General features: G+C 43.6%; 1 protein-coding gene across 4 annotated transcripts in view; it reads right to left on the bottom strand.

The window, feature by feature from the left end:
• Positions 1-2,730: 2,730 nt before the first annotated feature.
• DOCK4 (dedicator of cytokinesis 4) overlaps positions 2,731-22,180 on the bottom strand; it is a 471,927-nt gene continuing 452,477 nt past the window's right edge. For 3 of the 4 annotated variants that reach the window (XM_060414757.1, XM_012176786.3, XM_004007883.5), the window contains 10 exons: positions 21,724-21,807; positions 16,770-16,889; positions 16,300-16,421; positions 15,851-15,971; positions 14,775-14,856; positions 14,533-14,642; positions 12,499-12,571; positions 10,664-10,777; positions 8,188-8,249; positions 2,731-5,337 (listed from right to left, as the gene is read on the bottom strand). In XM_060414757.1, the coding sequence (XP_060270740.1) occupies positions 4,897-5,337; positions 8,188-8,249; positions 10,664-10,777; positions 12,499-12,571; positions 14,533-14,642; positions 14,775-14,856; positions 15,851-15,971; positions 16,300-16,421; positions 16,770-16,889; positions 21,724-21,807 (1,329 nt within the window). In that variant the 3' untranslated portion in view covers positions 2,731-4,896. The remainder of the gene's footprint in view (positions 5,338-8,187; positions 8,250-10,663; positions 10,778-12,498; positions 12,572-14,532; positions 14,643-14,774; positions 14,857-15,850; positions 15,972-16,299; positions 16,422-16,769; positions 16,890-21,723; positions 21,808-22,180) is intronic. The other variant, XM_027968612.2, reaches the window with a different exon arrangement.

Here is a 22,180-nt window from a genome sequence, read left to right as displayed (position 1 = left end):
CAGTATTCTTGGGCTTCCCTTGTGGCTCAACTGGTAAAAAAAAAATCTGCCTGCAATGCAGGAAGAATCTGCCTGCAATGCAGGAAGAATCCGCCTGCAATGTGGGAGACCTGGGTTTGATCCCTGGGTTGGGAAGATCCCCTGGAGAAGGGAAAGGCTACCCACTCCAGTATTCTGGCCTGGAGAATTCCATGGACTGTATAGCCCATGGGGTTGCAAAGAGTCAGACGACTGAACAACTTTCGCCACATACACAAGTCTTCCTTATCTTCATCTTTCCAATATAATTTGGAGTTACATATTTTACATTTCCAAGACTATGTAAATATGCAGAGCTGACTCCTTGGTATATTATAATTACATTTACTTATTTAAACATTTTTCTGTTCTCTCTGGAGTTTTTCCCTTTCCCTTTGACTTGCATAGATTTCTAGGTACTTCTCTCATCCACCCCTCAATAGTCTTAAAAAAGTTTCATCTCCTGTCAGTAAGTTCAAACACATCAAGTGTTTCATCAGCCTCATCTTCTTGGGACATTTCACTCAGCTGATGGTGGCATTTATTATGACTGTTCAGCGTCCTCACTTCTAGGGTTTGGCTTCTTCACTGGTTGTGAATGATGGGGGGTGGGGGGGTGGTAAACTGGATAAGTGAGATGGCACTTGTGTTCAGAATGTCAGGGATTTTCTAGTATTCCATACAAACAGAGGATCTAAACTGCCTTCTCTGGGATGAAGTATTTTCAGTAGGTGATATACTTAAGTGTTAGTGCCTGTTACTCTAATGTTGTCTTCTCTCTCCTTTTCTTTATAGATATCAACTTCCTTATACACAATTCTGTAAAATACTTAATTAGTGGAGTAATATTTTCTCAAATTTTAGGTAAAGCAGCAATATTTTCTTCCCACATAGCAAAAAATAATGGCATCGCTATCCAACCTTAGAAAAATATTGCTGGTGGCATTAAAATTGTTACAATACTTTTGAGAAATAATCTGCCAATATGCGCGATAACAACAAAAATCATCCTTCCCTTGTGTTTGCAATTTTAGTCTTGGATTCCATGTTAAGGAATTAATCTAAAATATGGAAAAAGCTGTATGTCCCAATGGTATTATTGCATTGGTGAAAAACTGGAAATAATATCATGCCCATTAATAGGGGAATGGTTAAGTAAATGGTGGGAATATATACTTTGCTTTTTATGTACATGTAAAAAATATGAAAATACTTACTGTACTGTAACATTAAACAACAAAAAACTGAGTAGTCTCTCCAGTACCCTGTGACTATGACTCTGTTAAACATACATGTTGAAAACGAAAACCATCTACTCCATACAGTTTACATGAATATGACCTCCACATTCCAACATTTGCTGGTATAACTTTACTCTTCCAGGAGTCTTTTTTGCCGGGTAAATGACTTTATTTTTATGATGTAATTTGTCAACAAACTCATCAAGTTGTCAATAGAAATTATCAACTAACAGTTATGTCCTAAGACTCTCCTGCTGTTTCTTACCAATCTTCAATAATTATATCATGATCTGTACCCAGTCTTAGGGTTCCCTGGTGGCTCAGAGCTTAAAGCGTCTGCCTACAATACGGGGGACCTGGGTTTGATCCCTGGGTCAGGAAGATCCCCTGGAGAAGGAAATGGCAACCCACTCCAGTATTCTTGCCTGGAAAATCCCATGAATGGAGGAGCCTGGTGGGTTACAGTTCATGGGGTCGCAGAGTCAGACACGACTGAGCAAGCAACTTAACTTAACCCAGGCTTAAGCCCTGCTCCTTCAAAGATCTACCTTAAACAAAACTCTAGGATTTCAGTAAACTCTGATCTTGCCCTTGCCCCTCTGCGATACTGCCAAAGCTCTGTTGAAGTGACGTTCTCTGTTATATCAGTGGGCAGTGAACTCAGCCCTGTATTGTCGATAAATTAGGTTGGGATACTTGGGGAACCAGCACTTAACAATGTAGGGAAAGTGTGCAATATATGCATAGAGAAAAGACAAAAGGAATATGTAAAAATAATAGTTACACTAGGGGGCTGTCTAATTTTCAAGGTTTTTTTAATGGTATTTTATAATGAGGACAAGGTTTATTTCAGTTAATAACTAAGAATTCATTCTGGTAGAGCTACCTTTTAATGTGTAAAGATCAAATACGGGCAAAGCTGTGTAACTTGTTATTTTCTTTGTTGTATTTTGTAGAACAATCAATATCAATCCAGAGAGAAGACTACTAAAGTAGAGAAAGAAGCTATTCTTATTGTAATTAAGCTTGTAGAATCGAAACACTTGTGGATTCAGTGGTGATGAAAATGTTCCCCAAATGCTCTAAAATCACTTAATGTTGAGAAATAATCAGGAAGACGCTGACAATGACCTTTAAGTGAGTTTTGGTATTTAATGGAACAGAGGTTTTAGCCAGTGGTCTGCTTAGCACTGAGTGACATAAATGTTGTAAATCTAACGCAGCACAGATGCAGCTCACAAAATTAAAAGCCAGGGTTTATTAGCAAATTTGGTAGTCAATGGACTTTGCAGTGTTAAATATATTTCCTATAATTTTGCAAACATCAGGGAGAAAGCAGGCATGCAGATAGTTGGTGCAGCTGGCAAAAGCAGCACTCATCTATTGCTTTTGTACATTTGGAAGTTATTTACACAGCTTCTGTTCAAGTAAGGATATGCTTATGACTGGAATAAAGACAGAAATACCAAGATTAATCAGGTAATTTTATTTAATATTTACCGTTCAGCAGCAACCAACATGAACATCTAGGCTAACAGAATCTCTTGAAATGTTCTGCTATATAGCTGCTTCAGAAATACACACACATGATCGACTGTTCATTGCCCCAATTTAAAAAAAAAAATGGATTCAAGAGCAAATAACACTGATTTACACTGTGCCCAAGCACTAGTCAAGAAATCTATTAAATTACAGAAGAAAAGGAAATCAGAGCTTTGTTATCTTAAGCATGTCACCTTATTTAAATGGAAGGAAGGCTTTACTTCTTTAAAGCAACAGAAATATGTATCTTCCTATATATATAGATATATATATACTTAAGGATGTGATTACAAACACAAAGTGTTATCATCAAAAGCAAAAGCTAGTTCAAGAAATTTTCAACTGAAATACTTGCAAGATACAAAGCTAAAATTCATGTTCCTTTTCTCTATTAAGAATACTTTCACTAAACATAAATATTTTAACATATATTAATTTTTCTGACATTCAAAACTGTAGTCAATATGGCAGAATTATTGTTAAAAGCACATATGTACAAATATTCTTTTTCCATACATAAAGTATTTGGCATAATTATAACAATCATACTGCATCCACAACAGTTTGCTTTTATTTTTAATTTTTTTACATGTAATGGTATCTCTTATTAAAATTAACCAATTATGTACAAAAATACTTGAACATTTATTATAGAAAACCTCTATAACCAGTCTCAACAGCATATACCTGCTGAATGGTTTCGAAGGGAATATAAAAAAGTGGTCACTGCCTTCTGGGTAAGCTATCAACAAAAACAAACACAGTTAAACTAAAATGAGCTTCCCAACAAAAGAGGGAAAATATTCAACAGTATGATTTAAAATACAGTTCATATCTATTGTCAGTTGAGTGTTATAAACAGTCAGTAAAGAAAACAAGATACAAAATACATTACTACATACAAGGTGCTTTTCTCTTTTCACACTCCTATGACTGTGGCATTAGCATCCCTATCTAGATCTAAGATGCTATGTCGTAATGTTCAAGCTAGAGCAGTCTACAGCCATCCTCCTTTAACAAAAGGACAACAGGATTCGTTCAGAAGACAAGCCCCACTGGTAACAATGGAGTTGTGAGGAATTTCTTATTTTGTGCAGGACTGAAAGTTAATGCCCTTGCCTTTTGAAAGTCCTTTTGCCATTTAATCATGCTAACATATTTTCTCTACTTTTTTTCTTCATTTAGTCTATCGATTTAATACTGTCCTGTATTGATTCCTGAATTCTTATTAACGGGACACATTAATTTGTGCCTACTTAATACATGAACGTCTCTTCTTCAATGACAAATTGGGTAGCGGAAATTATCTAAAGAAGCACAAGATTCAAGTAAACATTTCTCCTGGGGTCTTTTGCTTCATCAACCTGATTGGAACTCTGGAAGTAAATTGCACCTTGAAAAGAAATACAGTAGATACCATGGGGTCAGGGTACTAAATGGTTTACCAACCAACTGGTAGAGTAGCTTCTGAAGAATGTAGACAGCAGTCAAGGTCAAAAGCAACCTGAAAGAAGTATGTTTCAAGAACAAAACCGCTTCCAGTCCCAATCCTTGCAACTCCTTTAGTGTATATCTCACTAGCCTGTTTTAACTGTTAATTAGGATGATGTGCATTCATTTGTCTGTTGCTAGAAAGAGTCAGAAATCTCACGTTATTTACAGAAGTCTTCTAAGGTAAGGACCACTGCCTTAGGATGTGCACTGACTTAATACGCTTTCATGAAGTATCAAGTATTCAGTAAAAAGTGTACAACATTATCACGCTTCGTATTGTTTGACAATATTTTACTGGTTGAGATTAAACTATGTAAAAAAAAAAAGTGAACATAAAAAGATACAAAAGAAGGCTTTATCACTATCACTTTCAAACGAGAAACGGTGTAATGAAATTCAGCCATACTTGGGACATCTGGCGTTGGGGGTCAGTAACTTTTAATATTGTGCAACATTCTATTAAGCGAGTTTCAATTCCATTCATCTAAAGACAAATCTGAGTTAAGTTATTAAAGTGCCTACACTAAAGATGTCTTTTCACCATACCTCTTAATGTCTTGTAAACGGCAAAGAATGCGTCGCAGGGAAATAGAAAAGGGACTTATAACTGGGAGACTTTCCGGGGCAGGGGCCTGGGCCGCGGGCCGGGGTCCGTCCTCCTGGTCCCGTTCTCCAGGTGGCCCGACCGCGCCGCCAGGGGCTTGGGGGGCAAGGCGGGCGGCTCGGCGGTGACGGGGATGGAGAGGCTGTGAGGTAGCGGCACGGGGCGCCGCAGAGTCCGCTCGTACACGCTGTACGGCGGCGGCGTCTTGCTCTCCTTACGCACCGGCTCCTCCGACCCGCCGCCGTAGCCTGACCCCGACCCCAGCGGCGCCGCAGAGGGTTCATTCACCTGATTTTCAAAGCCTGAGGTCTCTGACGTGCTACACCGGCTGAGGGACGAAATCCCACTGCTGTAGCTGCCCGACAGCACGGGGGAGTTGGAGATGAGTCCTGGGGAGTGGTACTCCACGGGAGAGGGGGTGAAGGACTGCACGGAGCCCTGTGGGGGAAACGGCAGATTGTTCAGCGACAGGGTGATGAGCTCTGCTGTGTCCCCCCTCAAGACCCAGAGTCTGAAGCCTTTCTCTCCCACACCCTTAGGGAAGGCATGCCAGGCCTGGAGACTTTCTGAGCTCCTGCCAGACTCAAAAGCTGAAGCCGCGGGTTGGCAGCCCTCAGGCTATGGAGCCTGAGAGAGCAGACGTTTCATCTGCAGTGTTTTTAAAAGCCTCAGTTGTTAATTTTGTAAAATAGGACCGTTTCCCACCAAATGTGCATTTCTTTAAGCACTGGAAGTTCTAGCAACACGGCTCACTTTCTCTTTCGGTAGAGAATCTCTTGCTGAGCAGGAGCTGGCCCTTTAGATGGGGCCTGAATCCCTCCGTTACCCACCGTCACCGCCACATCACACAGAGGCCTCGTTTGTTAACTGTCTATTCCCACTGGCAGCAAAATCTGTACTTCCTTTTGGGCTTCCCTGGTGGCTCAGAGGGTAAAGAATCTGCCTGCAATGCAGGAGACCTGGGTTCCATCTCCCGGTGGGCAAGATCCCATAGAGAAGGAAGTGGCACCCCACTCCAGTACTCTTGCCTGGGAAATCCCACGGACAGAGGAGCCTGGCGGGCTACAGTCCATGGAATCACAAAAGAGTCAGACACCACTGAGTAACACATACACGCACATTCTCTCTCCCCGCCCCTTTCTCCCTCTCCCCTAACAGCACTCTGTGAAAAGAGGATTCTGCTGGAAAATCCCGCATCCTATGTACTCCTTGAGTCCATTCAGAGCCTATTAGCTCATTAAAGTCTGACAATAACAGAACCTCAATGACTTTGTTCAGCCCAGTGTTTGCTAAACTTATTTCACCACAGACCTTTTTTTCTTTCCCTCCTTATTTATCACATAATGGCCTATAACACCAAGAAATGTTATCCTAGACTAACTTTACCTCGGTCTCTCTTTTTAAACATGAGAATGCTGGTAGACACAAATCCTTTCATTTATCAGGAGCCTAAGATCAAGAATGGCCAATTAAAAGATCCAAATTCACTGGTGTTTTTTGTTAAAAGTTAGACCCCAAGTGCAAATAGGGCAGGTAAGCAGAGTCTTCTCCACGGGGTTAATTCCCTTATTTAATTGCTGAAAAAAACTCTTTAAGAGTTTTCTGCATTCTAAGCACAGCAAGAGAAGGGGACGATGGAGAATGAGATGGTTGGATGGCATCACCGACTCGATGGACATGAGTTTGAGCAAGCTTTGGGAGTCGTAGATGGACAGGGAGGCCTGGCATGCTGCAGTCCATGGGGTTGCAGAGTCAGACACAACTGAGTGACTGAACTGAACTGAAGCACAGCAAAGCGAGTAACTTGGTAGCACTACGCCCTCTAATGTCACCCGGAGTTACAACACAACGTTTCCTCTTTTCAAAGCCTGATTTGTAGATACTGCTACAAGGCTACCTATAGCCAGCAAGAACACAGGCAGGTCTGTGGAAAGAAGAGTATACACCACTTTGCTAACTTTGGTGCCTACTTGAATGTTTTCAACTCTTTGATTCTGTTATTAAAAAAGAATAATTCCTAATTTTATCTGATTACTAATTTGCAAATCAAGTTAAAAAATGCATATGTGAATCCCATGGCAACATGTGGGGTTCTTTGCTAGTAAGGGGAAATGTAACGATGCGGAAACACCATGTTGCTTTGTTTCCATCACATTAAGACAACAGTCTATGGCTCCCAGGGTGAATGCAGTCCCGTGCACTTTATGATTAACAGCTGCATGGCAGTATGACAACCAAACCAGCAGATAATTTGCACCCACTAGCAAACTGTGACATCAGAAATGTCGGCAAAGAAAAATCATGCTTAAAAAAAATTTTTTTTTTGCAATTTTCTCCACTGCAGGCGGGCACGGGGGAGAGGAGGTTTCCTTCCAGATTCTCAGTTTCTACCAGCAACAATCCTGAGTACCACAGATGCACAGGATCACAAACTGCCCGCACGTGTTTACAGAAGCTGACTTCTCTTTTTCTTTTACATTAGTTAGAAATGTGTCACCAACAAAGAGGAAACAGAGCATGCAAATCCTAAGTCATTCGGGTACAAATCATTCTTTCTGCAGTCACAGTCACTTCATCTTTAAGCCTCTGGTGTAGCAGCTCTGAACACCTACCTCTGAATGCACCAACAATCCTTGCAGCCAGTCTGATTCAATTTGGATAGAGACTAAATATTATTCTTTACCTTCATGAGGAATTTTGTATGTTCAGAGATGTCAATTAGCCTATGTCTTCATATTAAATGTCTGACCTTTAAAGCTTCCCAGTTTGTTTCCCAGTGATTTAAAAATTCATTTTACTGTCTTGTTTTTCATGATCAAGTATGTATCTCTAATGTAAATGAAAGCCTTGGTATAATATGTTGAAAGAGAAAAAGTTGGGTTTGGCATTTTCAAAATGAGTGAGACTGATGAAAAAGGCACTTGAGAATATTTAGTAGATCTTGATCATTTTTCAACTTAAGTGTTTGTTTTTGATGTGCCTTAAACTAAAAGATAAGGCTGAAAATGTCCTAGAAGATACTAGGGACCATTTCTTTCTAATTCAGTGCATATACTCACTCTGGTTGGTACATTCTCATTGCCACCCTTTGGAGAAAAAGGCTACTAATCTGAAACGAAACGGCAGACTCCCCAAAGGGAAAGTCTAGTGTTGTTTTCTTGCCCATCTTCCTCTCCCCCTTGTATGTTCTCTGCCTGGTCTTTGTAGATGAAAGCACTTCATTGATGTAACAGGGGAAAAAGTAGCAAGGGGCCAATTTCTAGCTCCCATCTAAACAAGAGCCTGTACCTTCAGTGGAGATCGCCCAGCAGGCGAAGGGGATACTGATGACGTGTGTCTTGCTGGTGAAGCTGTGGAGAGAGAGAGATCATTTCAGTTCAGAAAACCAGACAGGTGACTACCGGAAAGAGCCCTCTGTATATACAAACCCATACAGATGATCCAGTGCACAAGGATCTAGGCAAGGGGAGAGGGGCATGGGTGGGGAGACTAAATGGTACCCACCCAAAATGGATTCCCCACAAAGGATGGCAGCCCCAAGACACGGGGTAATCGGTGAAAAGTCACCAGAGCACACGTGGTGCTTTAACCAAGCGGCTGGTCCAGTGTCCCTTCCACTGCCTCAAAGCCCAGACGCTTCTCTGCCCCTTGGTCTATTTCTAAAGGTGCTTTTATGCATGAGGCGTCAGGGAGCAGACTGGGCTGAGCAAGATGGGAAGACCCAGGTCACCCAGGCAGCTTAGAATAGGTCCCTGGGAATGTACTGACATGTCTCCCCTTTCACCACCCCCACTGACCGCAATATTCCTGAAATTGACAGAAAACCCTTGGCCACATCCATATAAAAGGTAAGAAGTTTTCCATTTTTCTCCCTAATGTCTGTACTTGGGTCTTCCTTTATCTCTAGGAGGTGATGCCCTATGGATGTCATCATTAAGGTAAGAAGAACCCTCTCTTTGTTTCTCCCACCAGATGTTCAAGCCCTACACCTGGGACAAGGCCAGTGTGATGACACTGCTCTGTGTGTGCACTTGTGGACCAGATCCAGCGTAACCACACATACTACAGCCAGCCGTGACACTGCCAACCCGTGAGTGTGTGTAAGCCAGACTGCCCAGGTCTGCCTACAGAGTTTGCAGTGGGCTCAGGGGTTGCTGCTCTGTGAGGAGCTGCCGTTCGCCCAGCTGTCACAGTGGGGTTTGCAGCTCAAGAAAACTACAGAAAGGCCGAAGGGAAGAGAGACAGTTACAGGTCCCGCCACCAGTGAGCACACAGGATGCCATGAGGGCTGCCCATGACGGCAATCAGTGCAGGAGGGGAGGCAGCACTGCCAGGGTAACCGGGGAGAGCCACGGCCACCTGCGTGCTCTGGGCCTAAGGGACTGGGCAGAGTGGCCGGCCCGCCCTCGGGGTTGTGCGAATCCATCGTGCGTGCTAGGGCACGTGGTGCCATGTTCCATCGCCACTGTTAGTTCTCCTAGCCCATCAGTTGTGGGGGTTGAGTATAGAACAAGAGCATGGACGTCCAGAAAAGCACAGCTTGATTGGGAGATGGTATTTTTATTGTCTGGGTCCCTCTTCCTCTCAACCTGGGCATTCCCTGACACCATCACTGTGAACTACCCAGAAGCCCCTGGACCCACTGCATGTTCAGAGTGATGTTTCTCCAGAAAAGACCTAACATAGTTCTATCCCTGTCCTTGCCTACAAGGTAGAATTAGCCTAGGAACCTAAATACCATGAATATTATTGTCCCTTAGAGAACACTTTTCAAGTTTCCAACTTTATGGACACAACCACGTTTAAACTGGAGGTTGCTTCAATGTACAAACATCATGAATAAAACACCAAGTACTGGTTAGTGAGTTTTAAACTTCCCTGGTCACACTGACCTAGCAATGCATATTATCAAGCAAGGCTACAGTTACTCCTTGTTCTGTTTGAAGATCTCACATGTCTTTCCAAATCTACTGGCAACTTCTAGCTTTGGAAAGTACAAACCGGGTAGCACACAGTTCATTTTAAAAAGAGAGTCATTTTTCTTTATTCGGTAAAAAATAAAAGAAGCTAGAAAAGTGTTAAAATGCAGCAAACGAAACATGGATGATCCATCCAGAAAAATCCATGAAAAACACAGTGTCATATTTTCTCATGCCTTTAGGCTAGTTGTATTTGAAAGGTTTGGTAAAACACAGATTCTAGAGCTTTGGCCCAGATACAGTAGAACTCTGAGTCAGTAGGTCTGCTGCTTAAAGCACCTCCCTAGGAGATGCAGTGCCTTGAATGAACCCTCTGAGAAAGAGGACCCTGGAATACAGTCTTGTCTAAGCAGCAGGTGCAAGGTACTGGTTAGTTGTCCTCCACAAGCCTATCCAAATTACAGTCAGTCAGTCCTGTTCAGGGACAACCTGAAACTGGGGCATCAGTCCTGCAGAAAGTGGCTGGAGTTAGCAGAGGTTGATAAGAATGAGGTGAGTCAGGCGAAGGATAGAGAAAATGCTAGTGGTTCAGCAAGGTTAGGGTGCCCCCCCCCCCAGTTCTGAGGATGATACCTAGGAGAAGAATGTTCTACAGTTTAGGAATGGTGGACTTAGTGTAACAAGAGTCGAGGAAAAAGAGGCAACACAGCAGATGAATTCTGTAGCTACTACGAAGGTTTTTACCTTGGACACACCAGATGCCTACCTTTCTGAGGAGTTCAGGTCGGAGTAGTCAATAAAAGTTATTTTTATAAAAATGATTGTTAAACACTTCAGATACCCACCAGTCTGTGCGGGCCGTGGAGGGACGGGGGGAGAGGGGAGCTTCCCCCCGCCTGCCGTGCTCTTGGCTTCCTTCCCACTGTCCAGGCTCCAGCTGCTGGGGGTGGGGTTCACAGCTGGAAGGGAAGGGCACAGCTAAAATCACACGGCCTACGTCACCCTGTGAGCACTCAATCTTAGAGGTCAGAATTACCCAGAATGAAAACATCAGCTGGATTACAAACAATACTAAGGAAACTTCCGAAATGCGAACCCTTTATTTAATTGCCCATCTCACAACTATAGTTGACATTTCATTGGGTGATAGCATGTCTTTTTCCCTCAAGCAGTCAGAACTACACATCTCGACAAAAGAGTGTAGAAACTTGAGATTTACAAATGTGTTTAGATGCTGGATAACAGATGGAAGATGTAGTCACTCGACTATTTTAAAATTTGGTTTTTAGTGGAATTTTCTGCACAAATAGCACCCTAAAAGGGGGAAGGCAGTGGATGCTAATATCTCCACTGCCTGGCAGAATTACTGGCAAGGAACAGCCACACCACACCATCCTGTTGGCCCTTGTCCCTCAAGTCAAAGGGCTATAGTGGAGAACGTCCTAAAAAAATAATTTGGAATGCTGACATTATCATTCCTTTTTTTTAATCTACCTGCTCCACACTTCAGTAAGATGCTGAAATATGGAACAACCCCCCTTGGAACAAGGGCAAGACATACAAGGTTATAAATAGCTGCTCTGAGAGGAGGTTTACAAAATCAAGCCTTTAGAGTTCCAGTCTCTTGCTCACTGAGCGGACACTGCCACCTGGTGGCCATAGCAAGAATTTCAACATTTTATGATTATATCACCACTAAAATTGGATGGAACCATCACTCGTAAAAAACATTTCCTCTGGTCCTTTAAAAGGTGCTTTGTGGATTTTCTTTGGTAGAAGAGGTGAGAAAACGACCACATTTCTAAGTTATCCAGACAAAGATCAATATTTGACTTGTAGCTGTAAAGCAAAATGTGTGTTTTAAAATAATTTAGGCTACAGTCTCGCTGATTCCTATCTCCTGAGGAAAGTTTTAATGTATCGGTGTACTCAAATGACAATGCAGTCGAGATCTTAATGGGGATGATTAAAATGCACTTTACAGGGATATGTCATTAGTGACTGTTAATTTGCTGGCTCGGGGACTGCTCCCATTTTTGAGGCTGACTCTGAAAGGTCAACGAGTGCCTTGCTGTTAGTCCCCATCCCCCTAGCTGAGGAAGTCACATTTAATCCACTCTTCTTCCTCTGCTGTGTTGCACAGACCCATGCTAATTGGCTATTAACTGCGATGCATATGTTGGTTTCTCATTTTTCATGTGACCTTGAGGCAGGGCACACTCCATTATGCATCGGACTGCAAATTTTCAATAGCATCTGAGTCACCCGCAAGCAACAGATGAGCTGACTGAATGAGCTTGGTAAGGCAGACACAAAGTGGGACCAAGGATCCATCTGGGAAGTTGCTCACTTTCCTTGTGTTGACCAGGTAGCCTAACTGGCCACTTCGTTTCAGGGAGCGCAGGGATTGCCTCGGTGATTCACTGAATGACCCCAAAAGTCACTAAACAGGAGTCCCGACCTTGCTCAGATTCTGCTGTTAAACCCTACAAGAACACAGCTGGTGAAGAATGTGTCAGAAATAACTGTCTTCCATCTGTCCCCTAAAGAGAAGATCAGTCCTGATCATTAAAGGTCTGCACATCTGCCTTCCACGGGGACACATGGGCGACTGGAGGAAATGAAGCCAGAACACAGCTGCACATTCCCCGACTGCCGGAGACGCTGGCTTCATACCCACCTTTCTCAGGTGCCGAAAGATTGGGGTCACTGCGTGGCAAGGCTCCATCTCCAATGTGATTAAACAGCAGCCTCTGGAAAGGCACAAGAATCTATTTTTATGGTGTAAGATACTGACAGAGGAGATCTTCTAGAAAATGAGATGATTATTTTATTACTGAATGGTATATGCTGGTGCTCAGTTGTGTCTGACTCTCTGCCACCCTCTGGACCCACCAGGCTCTTCTGTTCATGGAATTTTCCAGGCAAGAATGCTGGAGTGCGTTACCATCGCCTACTCCAGGGGGTCTTCCCAACCCAGGGATCTAACCCACAGCTTTTGTGTCTCCTGCATTGGCAGGCAGGTTCTTTACTACTAGTGACACCAGGGAAGCCCTTACTGAACCTTTTTTAAAAAAAGTTTCAAATGGCAAAATTAGCCATATAAAACATTACTGGCTTAACACTGTTGGTGATTGGCTTATCATTATTGAATTATTGTTCAATAATGACTCAATTATATTTAAGGGAAAAAAAGGAGAAGACCCTTAGGTTTCAAACAGTGTTTCTAAACAGTGTTTTAAAAGTCTGTACAGGATTTCAAATATTGGGTTGGCCAAAAAGTTCGTTTGGGTTTTTCCATACCATCCTCAAATGAACTTTTTGGCCAGCCCAATATAACTGGCAAATAAAGTTTTGTAATAAAATATGGAAAAAATAAACAGTAAGTAGCAGTTAAGCTACAGTGCTCTTTATAAATACAAATACTAGACTGGTAATATAAAGTGTAAGAAAGAAGAAATATTAGCTCAAAAAATCTCTAGTCAATGAACTTTACATTTTAAATCCTAGATTAGGTTAAAACATATGAAATGGTTAGTATGTTGCAATTTTTAACCCACAAAAATGCCAGTTTTACATAGTTCTACCTAATATATTAAACAAAAGACCCTAACTCCTTAAAAGTAGATACACCAGAGGAATGTGTATTATGGAAATTTTGGCAACACACACTGCTTCAAATTTTACCAAAAGCAGAAAACTTGAGAGGCTAATCAGGAAGTCTTCCAGAGTCCCCCACGCTGGTGACCTGCTCTCCAGGAGCAGAGGGAACAAACTGAAAGTCGTGACAAGGGGAAATTAAACCAGTCAGGTGGTTCAGGAAAATGCACTTGGGTACAGTTTCTGCAACACATCAGTGCTGTGCAGATGGGGTATCCCGGAACTTTTGGGAAGATCACACAATCAGCAAAGAGAAACCAATCCAGACAAATCCCCCTCATTGTCACCCATTTCCAGATGCAACTACAGCCTTCTGCCAGGATGGTGTGGAAAAACAGAAAATGAGCTGGAGGATGAATAATGATTATATTCTGCTCCTGAGTTATCCACAAATAACCGATTAAACTCAGGGCTCCATAGGAATCTTTACCTTTGAAACCCCACCTCAAAGTGCGTAAAGAGCTGAGAGGGTCAAAACATTGACCCTGCAGTCACTGAGGTTGAGAGAGATCACTGCAGAGCAAGTCTGAGCTGGGTGGAGAGGGCTGCGGGGAGGCCCCAGGGTTTAGCCACTCCTTCCTCAGGGCATTTAAGAACAGCAGAGGCAAAAAGATGCCCTCTTCACTCCTGGATACCTCGGTAAGCAATCCGCAGCAGCCATGCTTCTCAAGGGTCTTTGCCTAATCTAAGAAGTTCCTCCAAATTTCTGCTACGGACACATGCAGACAAACACCCCCACCCCTAACTCATTCACCCATGACCTCTCTCAATGTTCAAGGGGCAGCAACAAAATAGATCAAAGTGGGTAAAATCACTTCCCAGTTCCCTCTCAGCTTTACTGCTCAGGCAACCACCAGGAATCCACGTCAGACTCGACAGTTCACACAGGAATTCCCAACAACAGGCCCAGGGCAGAGGCATGGACTTCACCCAGCTGGACTTGTCAACACGGCCCATCTGGTGGTCTCTGGCAGCTACCATGACTTTCTGCAGCCGTATAGGTAACATCCAGACTTTTCCTTTTTTCCGAGGATTTCCATCCCCCAAACGCTACCTGAGAAGGTTCCACAGGTGTCGGATAGATGGCACTGCATGGCCGCTCCCTTGGGGACAGGCAAGAGTTTTCTCTGGAATGTTTGTGTTTGTCAGACAACAAAGGAGAAGCTGGGAAGAGACGGAAAGAGAGGCTCGTCAGGGTGGTGGTGAGCTCGGACCATTGGGAGGAGAAAGCCCAAGCCTGCGGGAGGCTGGAAGGTCCTCTGGGCACCCTCAGTCACCCCCCACCTTGGCACTGACCTCTGGCACTCGAGGGAGCAGAACTTGTCACATTAGGTGAGGCGGAGTGAGTAGAACTCAAGCTTGAGGTAGATGGACTTGGCTGGAAAACAGGGGAGCTGTTATCAGACAGGCTTAGAGGCTGCAGACCACACTGGCACATTTGAAACAAAGTCACTTTTTTTGTTTTTTGTTTTTTTTTTAAAGTAGCAAAAAAAAAAAAAAAAAAAGCCCATTAAGAATTATGGAAAAATCTCACTAACTCAGACCAATAAGGACGCCTGTCTGAATTAATTTTAAAAAAACTCAGATTTTTGACACCTGCCAAAGGAATGCCTTTGTGTTCAATTCAGCTCCATACAGCCTATGACTAAAGACCAGTCAGCAGCAGCTCCCTGACTAAAGCACGAGCAGAAAGGCTCCCAGCCTCGGGCAGGTAAACAGGTGACGGCTCCTAAAAGTCAGCGAACGTGCCTGTGCCTCTTCTCCAATGCTGTGTGTTCAATGCGTGAATTTGGCAATATGTATCACACCCCCTTCCCAAAGACAGAGGTGAGGAAAATTTCAGCTGGGTCTTACCGAGCGATTATCAGTGTCCTATTTGCTGTATCTAAACACACATTTTTGTTGCAAGAGTTACACTGTCACTTAAATCCCTAAGAACCTCTATTTTTCTCTAGTGAACAATTTTTATCATGGGAAATTTCCAACATATACCTAACTAGAGAAATATTAGAATGGGCCCCTAAAGCGTATCTTCTTAAAGAAAAGAACAAAACACTTAGGAATGCTAAGAGGCAACTGGTCGGTGGTGACAAGCTCCAGGACACCCGCCTGAAGGCCTGACTCAGAGGCAGAGCTCAAAGTTCCCCTCGTAGGGCCTGGCCGGGCTTGCCCACCGCTGGCTCAGGTCTTCCTAGAGTGGCCGGGGCAGCTTTGAGAGAATCAGCTTTGCAGGTGTGTAAAGGTTTGTCCTTAGGTCAAATTCTCGCTTGTAGGTCTGTTCCTAAGCACAGCAGAGTGAATGGAAACACTCATGATTCAGACAGAAGGGGAATAAACAGGACCAGACAAAAAGAAGACAGCTGATCAAGTACCTGCATGTTAAAGACTTCATCAGAGCTTTCTGATTGCCCTGTAATATTGCTTACTTCAGCAGACGCTTGTGAGGACAGTGAGGAGGAAGAGTATCGGTTGACAGCTGGGTAACTTAATGGGCTGTTTTCAGGGAGAAAAAGAAATGGTCGTTAACTCAGTCTCTACGTTGCACTTTATCACATGCTGGCGTGGTATAAAAACCAAAGGGAAAAAAACATACACATCCCATTTTGTCGCCTCCCATTTGCCTCAATGTGATCAAACGTCTGAGCTTCTTTCTCATGCTGTTGCTGTTTCACCAGTGGCAGATGTCTGCAGCTGCCTCTAGGGTTACTTATTTCATTAAGAAACTGCGTATTTGACAAATTGTGCCATAAAGAACGAGAGAATCGTTCCGGATCATCTTGTGGGAACGACAAATTGTCAGATAATTCAGAATATGACTTACCTGCGTCGAGGAATTACCCTGGTACCATCTGGGCTCATGGAAGCAGGTGCTGAGTTTCTACACACACGAGGGCTTCCATTAGGAAAATGGACTGGACTGGCTTGTATACAAGCGGAGAATTCCTAAAGAGATAGTAAGGAAAATATTTCAGAATTGTAACGGTAAGGGCAGAATCACTCAAGAGGTGCTGTGCTATACTAGAGCATTCTGATGGTCATAAAACCTTTATGTAGGCACTTAGGAATGTAAGTCATTAAGCCTTCCCTCATTTACTTTTTTGTTTTCATGAAAGTTAAGTGTGGCAAACCGAATTTAATGCAATTTTAACATTTAAGGGCTCTCTGGTAACATTTTGGTGCAGTTTGGCAGACAAACCAAAAGATGTCACTATTGTATACATCATGGTCCCTCTAACAAAAAGGAAATGGTAGAGGTCAGACTGCCCCCTGGTGGACCCTTTGTGTACATACCTGGATCCCCAAGCTGGACTTCATCACAAAGAACTGGTCGACCAGCTTCTTGTGAAGGGGTCTCATATCCTGAGGCACAAACTTCTCGTGCACGGCCAAGCCAAATTCCAAAATCTGTGCCTTGAGAGTAATAGAAGGAAAATATCCACATCAGTGAGTACCGCTTTAACGCCTGCTGCGGATTCAAGCAAGGTGCCCTGCATTTTGCATGCGTTACTGTTAACCTCCCCATCCGACAAGACAGGACCAATCTTTAGTTTACTGCGGAGGACACTGAGGATCAGAAAATCCTGCATGCGCAGATGTAGCAAATGGACTTGTGGACACAGCTGGGGCAGGAAAGGATGGGATGAGTTGAGAGAGTAGCACTGCCGTACATTATAATGCCCTGTGTGAACAGCTAGCTAGTGGCAAGTGCTCTGTAACACAGGGAGCTCAGCTCAGTGCCCTGTAACGACCTAGAGGGCTGGGAGGGAGAGCCGAGAGGGACAGGACATGTGTGCACATGTGGCAGACTCACGCTGCTGTGCAGCAGGAACCAACACAACATTGCAAAGCAATTATGCATAATTTTAAAACAGAAATTCTGCATGTACTAAGGGACAAATGGGAATCTGAACTTGAGTCTGATTCCAAAGACTTAACTGTCCTACTACCCCAAGTTTCTTTCCCATGTATTTTCAATCTATAACAACAACCATATTAAACAGTTAAGCGTCCCTTTGGCCCCTTCCTGCACTTCTCAGGAGGGGGCAAGGGATGGGGGCTCCCTGTTAGGAGGGTCAGGTGGTTCTCCCCCTGGTGATAAAGAAACCGCCAATGCAAGAGATGTAAGAGACACAGGTTCAATCCCTGGGTTGGGATGATCCCCTGGATGAGGGCATGGCAATCCAGTCCAGTATTCTTGCTGGAGAATCCCATGGACAGAGGAGCCAGTGGGACACGACTGAAGTGACTTAGCACGCACCACGTGCCACTCCCCAAGGGACCTCTTTTATGGATGGCACTCTCTCGGCCATGTCCCCCTTCTCTCTCCCATCGGTCCCTCTGTCCCTACCCCTCCCTCCCTCAGATTTTTAGAACCTGTCAGGGAGGAAAGAACAAATAAGAGAGGGTATTCTGTAACAGTTGCTATGCTGCTTGTTTTTGTTTAAAAATATTATTCTTGTTCACTTATTATAATGCAAAAAGAAACAGTTCCTATTTTCAAAAAAGGTTTCCTGCTCTGAGAACCTAAACTGAGATGAATGTAAACATTCACATTTCCTTTGTACAGCTAGGTCAAAAGTGCTTAATTCCTTTGATGGGAGTAGCAGACGTCTTTTACATTTTAAAAACTGCCCATGCTACAATGGTCAAAAGGACAAATTTCAGAGGCTGAGAGGAAAACAAATCGCACATCACTACTAGAAGGTCCTTTATCTTTACAGCCCATGATGGTTCAAGTTTGAAAGCTTCAGGGCAGACATGAGTGACTTGGGGGGTGGGGTGGTGAGAGCATGTAGTACCTTCCTAAGGGTCAGAACTGTGGCAACTTTGCCTGTAACATTTGCATAAAGATAAAAACACCTTGAAATAAATGTCAAGTGAAGTATGTCTGAGGCACAAAGGGCAAGCCCGGTCTCTGTGGGGAGGGAGGAGGGATGGAGTTGAGTCTAAGGGCAGGGCCCTCGGTCCTCTGCATCTTAGACACTGGCTGCGAAGGGCCTGCCCTTTTGTCCAGGTAACGCTGCAGGCTGGGTTCTCCTGGAGGTAGGCTTCGGCATGGAGACGGGGATGTTCATTAGGGAATATCCCTGGGATCACTGCCTGTAGGAGGGAGGGGCAGAACGGGACTTGACCAAAAAGGAAACAACCTGCATGGCAGCCTGAAAGCCTTTGCCGACCCCAGGGCAGCTCTGGACCTTGAATGATCTGTCACAACTGCACTGTCTGTGCCCCAAATGGCCAGGCTGGGCCTCTCCTTCCCGGTTACTGGATGCAGGTCCTCCAGGAAGGTAGGGATAGTAGGCTAGGTGACACTCTGCAGCAGAGGCAATGCTGGAGGATCTGAGAGGCCAAGGTGTCTTCCAGCAGGTGGGGCCACAGGTCCTTTCTGGAAGGAGCCCTGGAGCTGTGCACCTCCGTGTCTACTAGACACGTCTCTGAACCATCCCTCTCCAGCACCCCCAGCTTCCTACAGTCCTGCAAAGACATGCGACTCGCCCAAGGTCACAAGGCTATAACGTGCATGACTTGATAGGATCTAGTGCTTCCTAGACCACAGCTCTTTCCACAGGGTCCCAAGATGCAGACAAAACAAAGGTTCCTCAATCTTTTTCTTGAGAGACTTCAGTCAGTCAGTTGTGTCTGACTCTTTGCGACCCCATGAACTGCAGGATGCCAGGCCTCCCTGTCCATCACCAACTCCCGGAGTCTACTCAAACTCATGTCCATCGAGTCGGTGATGCCATCCAGTCATCTCATCCTCTGTCGTCCCCTTCTCCTCCTGCCTTCAATCCTTCCCAGCATCAGGGTCTTTTCAAATGAGTCAGCTCTTCACACCAGGGGGCCAAAGTTTTGGAATTTCAGTTTCAACATCAGTCCTTCCAATGAATATTCAGGACTGATCTTTAGGATGGACTGGTTGGATCTCCTTGCAGTCCAAGGGACTCTCAAGAGTCTTCTCCAACACCACAGTTCAAAAGCATCAACTCTTCGGCACTCAGCTTTCTTTATAGTCCAGCTCTCACATTCATACATGACTACTGGAAAAAAACCATAGCTTTGACTAGACAGACCTATGTCGGCAAAGTAATGTCTCTGCTTTTTAATATGCTGTCTAGGTTGTCATAGCTTTTCTTCCAAGGAGCAAGTGTCTTTTAATTTCATGGCTGGAGTCACCATCTGCAGTGATTTTCAAGCCCAAGAAAACAAAGTCTGACAGTATTTCCATTGTTTCCCCATCTATTTGCCATGAGGTGATGGGACAGGATTCCATGATCTTAGTTTTCTGAATGTTGAGCTTTAAGCCAACTTTTTCACTCTCTTCTTCCACTTTCATCAAGAGGGTCTTTAGTTCTTCTTCACTTTTTCTGCCATAAGGGTGGTGTCATCTGCATATGTGAGGTTATTAATATTTCTCCCGGCAATTTTGATTCCAGCTTGTGCTTCATCCAGCCTGGCATTTCGCATGATGTACTCTGCATATGAGTTAAATAAGGGTGACAATATACAGCCTTGATGTACTCCTTTTCCTATTTGAAACCAGTCTGTTGTTCCATGTCCAGTTCTGTTGCTTCTTGACCTGCATACAGGTTTCTCAAGAGGCAGATCAAGTGGTCTGATATTCTGATCTGTTTAAAAATTTTCCACAGTTTGTTGTGATCCACAGAGTCAAAGGCTTTGGCATAGTCAATAAAGCAGAAGTAGATGTTTTTCTGGAACTCTCTTGCTTTTTCGATGATCCAATGGATGTTGGCAATTTGATCTCTGGCTCCTCTGCCCTTTCTAAATCCAGCTTGAACATCTGGAAGTTCATGGTTCATGTATTGTTGAAGGCTGGCTTGGAGAATTTTGAGCATTACTTTACTAGCATGTGAGATGAGTGCAATTGTGTGGTAGTTTGAGCATTCTTTGTCATTGCCTTTCTTTGGAATTGGAATGAAAACTGACCTTTTCCAGTCCTGTGGCCACTGCTGAGTTTTCCAAATTTTCTGGCATATTGAGAGGCTTTTTAACCCTTTTGATTTTAACTCAAGGGAAAGAGTTCAGTCAGATTGAATACAGCAGATAAGAATCCTGGGGTGAAATAAACCACTCACAAGAGAATTAAAAATCAACAAAGGCTAAAGGCATTCCATAATTCTAAGTACTTGATGACCTAAGCTGCTCACTTCATTTTTAGCATCTATATCACCCCCAGGGCCACAATGAGAATTTAACTTCTCCTCTATTTCCCTGCAGGTCAACTTCAAGTAATCCCTCTTTTCCAGAAGCTGTCCACCTGACTCTTCCAACCCACGGTCCTGGTCCACAGCCACTTTTCTCCCCTTCAGTATCAATTTTGTGGACTAAGCCTATAGAGCATAAAATATGGACTAAAACCAGGTACAGCCTCATTTCCTAGTCTATCAGAACATGCTTTTTTTATTAATTTGGCATTATTGAATGGAAAGAGATGGTTCTGTCATATTTTATCACAGGTATTCCATTTTTCATAGATATAAAATGTTTCCTATTGATTTCCTATTGAACCCAGCCTTTCCACCATAATGTCTCCCACCTCAGAGGTTTTCAAACCATTTTCAGGCCAAGAGTTATCGACAGAAGAAGAGAAAGCAAGAGATTATTCACCCTGGCTCTTCGTATTTGATGGAACCAAGGAAAGAACAGCCAACTGTGCTTCTGTAGAATTGAAAATGATGAGATGGTATCTAGCTCTGTCTAGGTCATATGATCTACAGGCTTTATCTGCACAGCGTGATACTGTTTTAAAGCAAAGGGTATTATTGATTGCCCACTTCCTTAGTCTAACATTTAAGTACAAATCTCATTCATTCATTTACTGACTCATTTGTGTTCAGTTGGCCTGAACTTATATGATCCCAAAATCTTGAGTGAAAAGTTGGCATCAAGTCTTTGGGGACAGAGCATTCAAAGAACATTCCAAGGGGTGCCGTGTTTGCTATAAGGGGCTGTCATAGTCTACTAATTTTTTTTTGTTTTCCCCCCTGCATCTAAGTGGGAAGAAAAAGTAGAAATTAGCAAGTCAGGATATATCACAAGTGAATCTGTAACCTGTGACTGCTAGATCACTGACATATGGGGCTGGCCAAAAAAGTTTTTTTGACACAGCTTGTGGAACAACACGGACAAACATTTTGGCCAACCCAGAGAAAACCATGTAGATGGGACCCTGGACAGGCAAGCACATGTGTGCATGGAAGAGGGAGAAGGCTTCTGCCCCCCTTACCTGCTCAAGCATCAGCTCTCTTAACCGTGCGATTTTCTCTCCATCTTCAGGGTGACTTAAGATATATTCTTTGACAAAGAATGCCTGGTAAGAAGAAGGACAGTTTACTTCAAGAGGGTTACAAAGGAAGCAGAAGATACGCTTATTGTTTCTAATGCTGCTTTAAAGAAATGACTCCATTATACACCACTTTTGGGGGCCGGATGGAATGATTCAAAGTATGGCAGCTGGTCAGAGGGAATATAAGGAGGTGATTGCTAACAGGAGATTAGAGAGTGCATGAACTTTGTATCTTTGGTAAAACAGATAGCAAATCTAAATCCATAAGCTTTTATGACATCATGTTGTTGTTCAGTCCCTCAGTCGTGTCCGACTCTCTGTGACTCCAGGGACTGCAGCACACCAGGCCTCTCTGTCCTTCACTGTCTCCCAGACTTTGCCCAAGCTATGCTAAAGA

This window comes from Ovis aries, chromosome 4 (genome assembly GCF_016772045.2).
Source record: "Ovis aries strain OAR_USU_Benz2616 breed Rambouillet chromosome 4, ARS-UI_Ramb_v3.0, whole genome shotgun sequence".
Classification (NCBI taxonomy): domain Eukaryota; kingdom Metazoa; phylum Chordata; class Mammalia; order Artiodactyla; family Bovidae; genus Ovis; species Ovis aries.
Note: the sequence above shows the minus strand (reverse complement) of the source record. Positions and strands in the feature narration are given on the sequence as shown.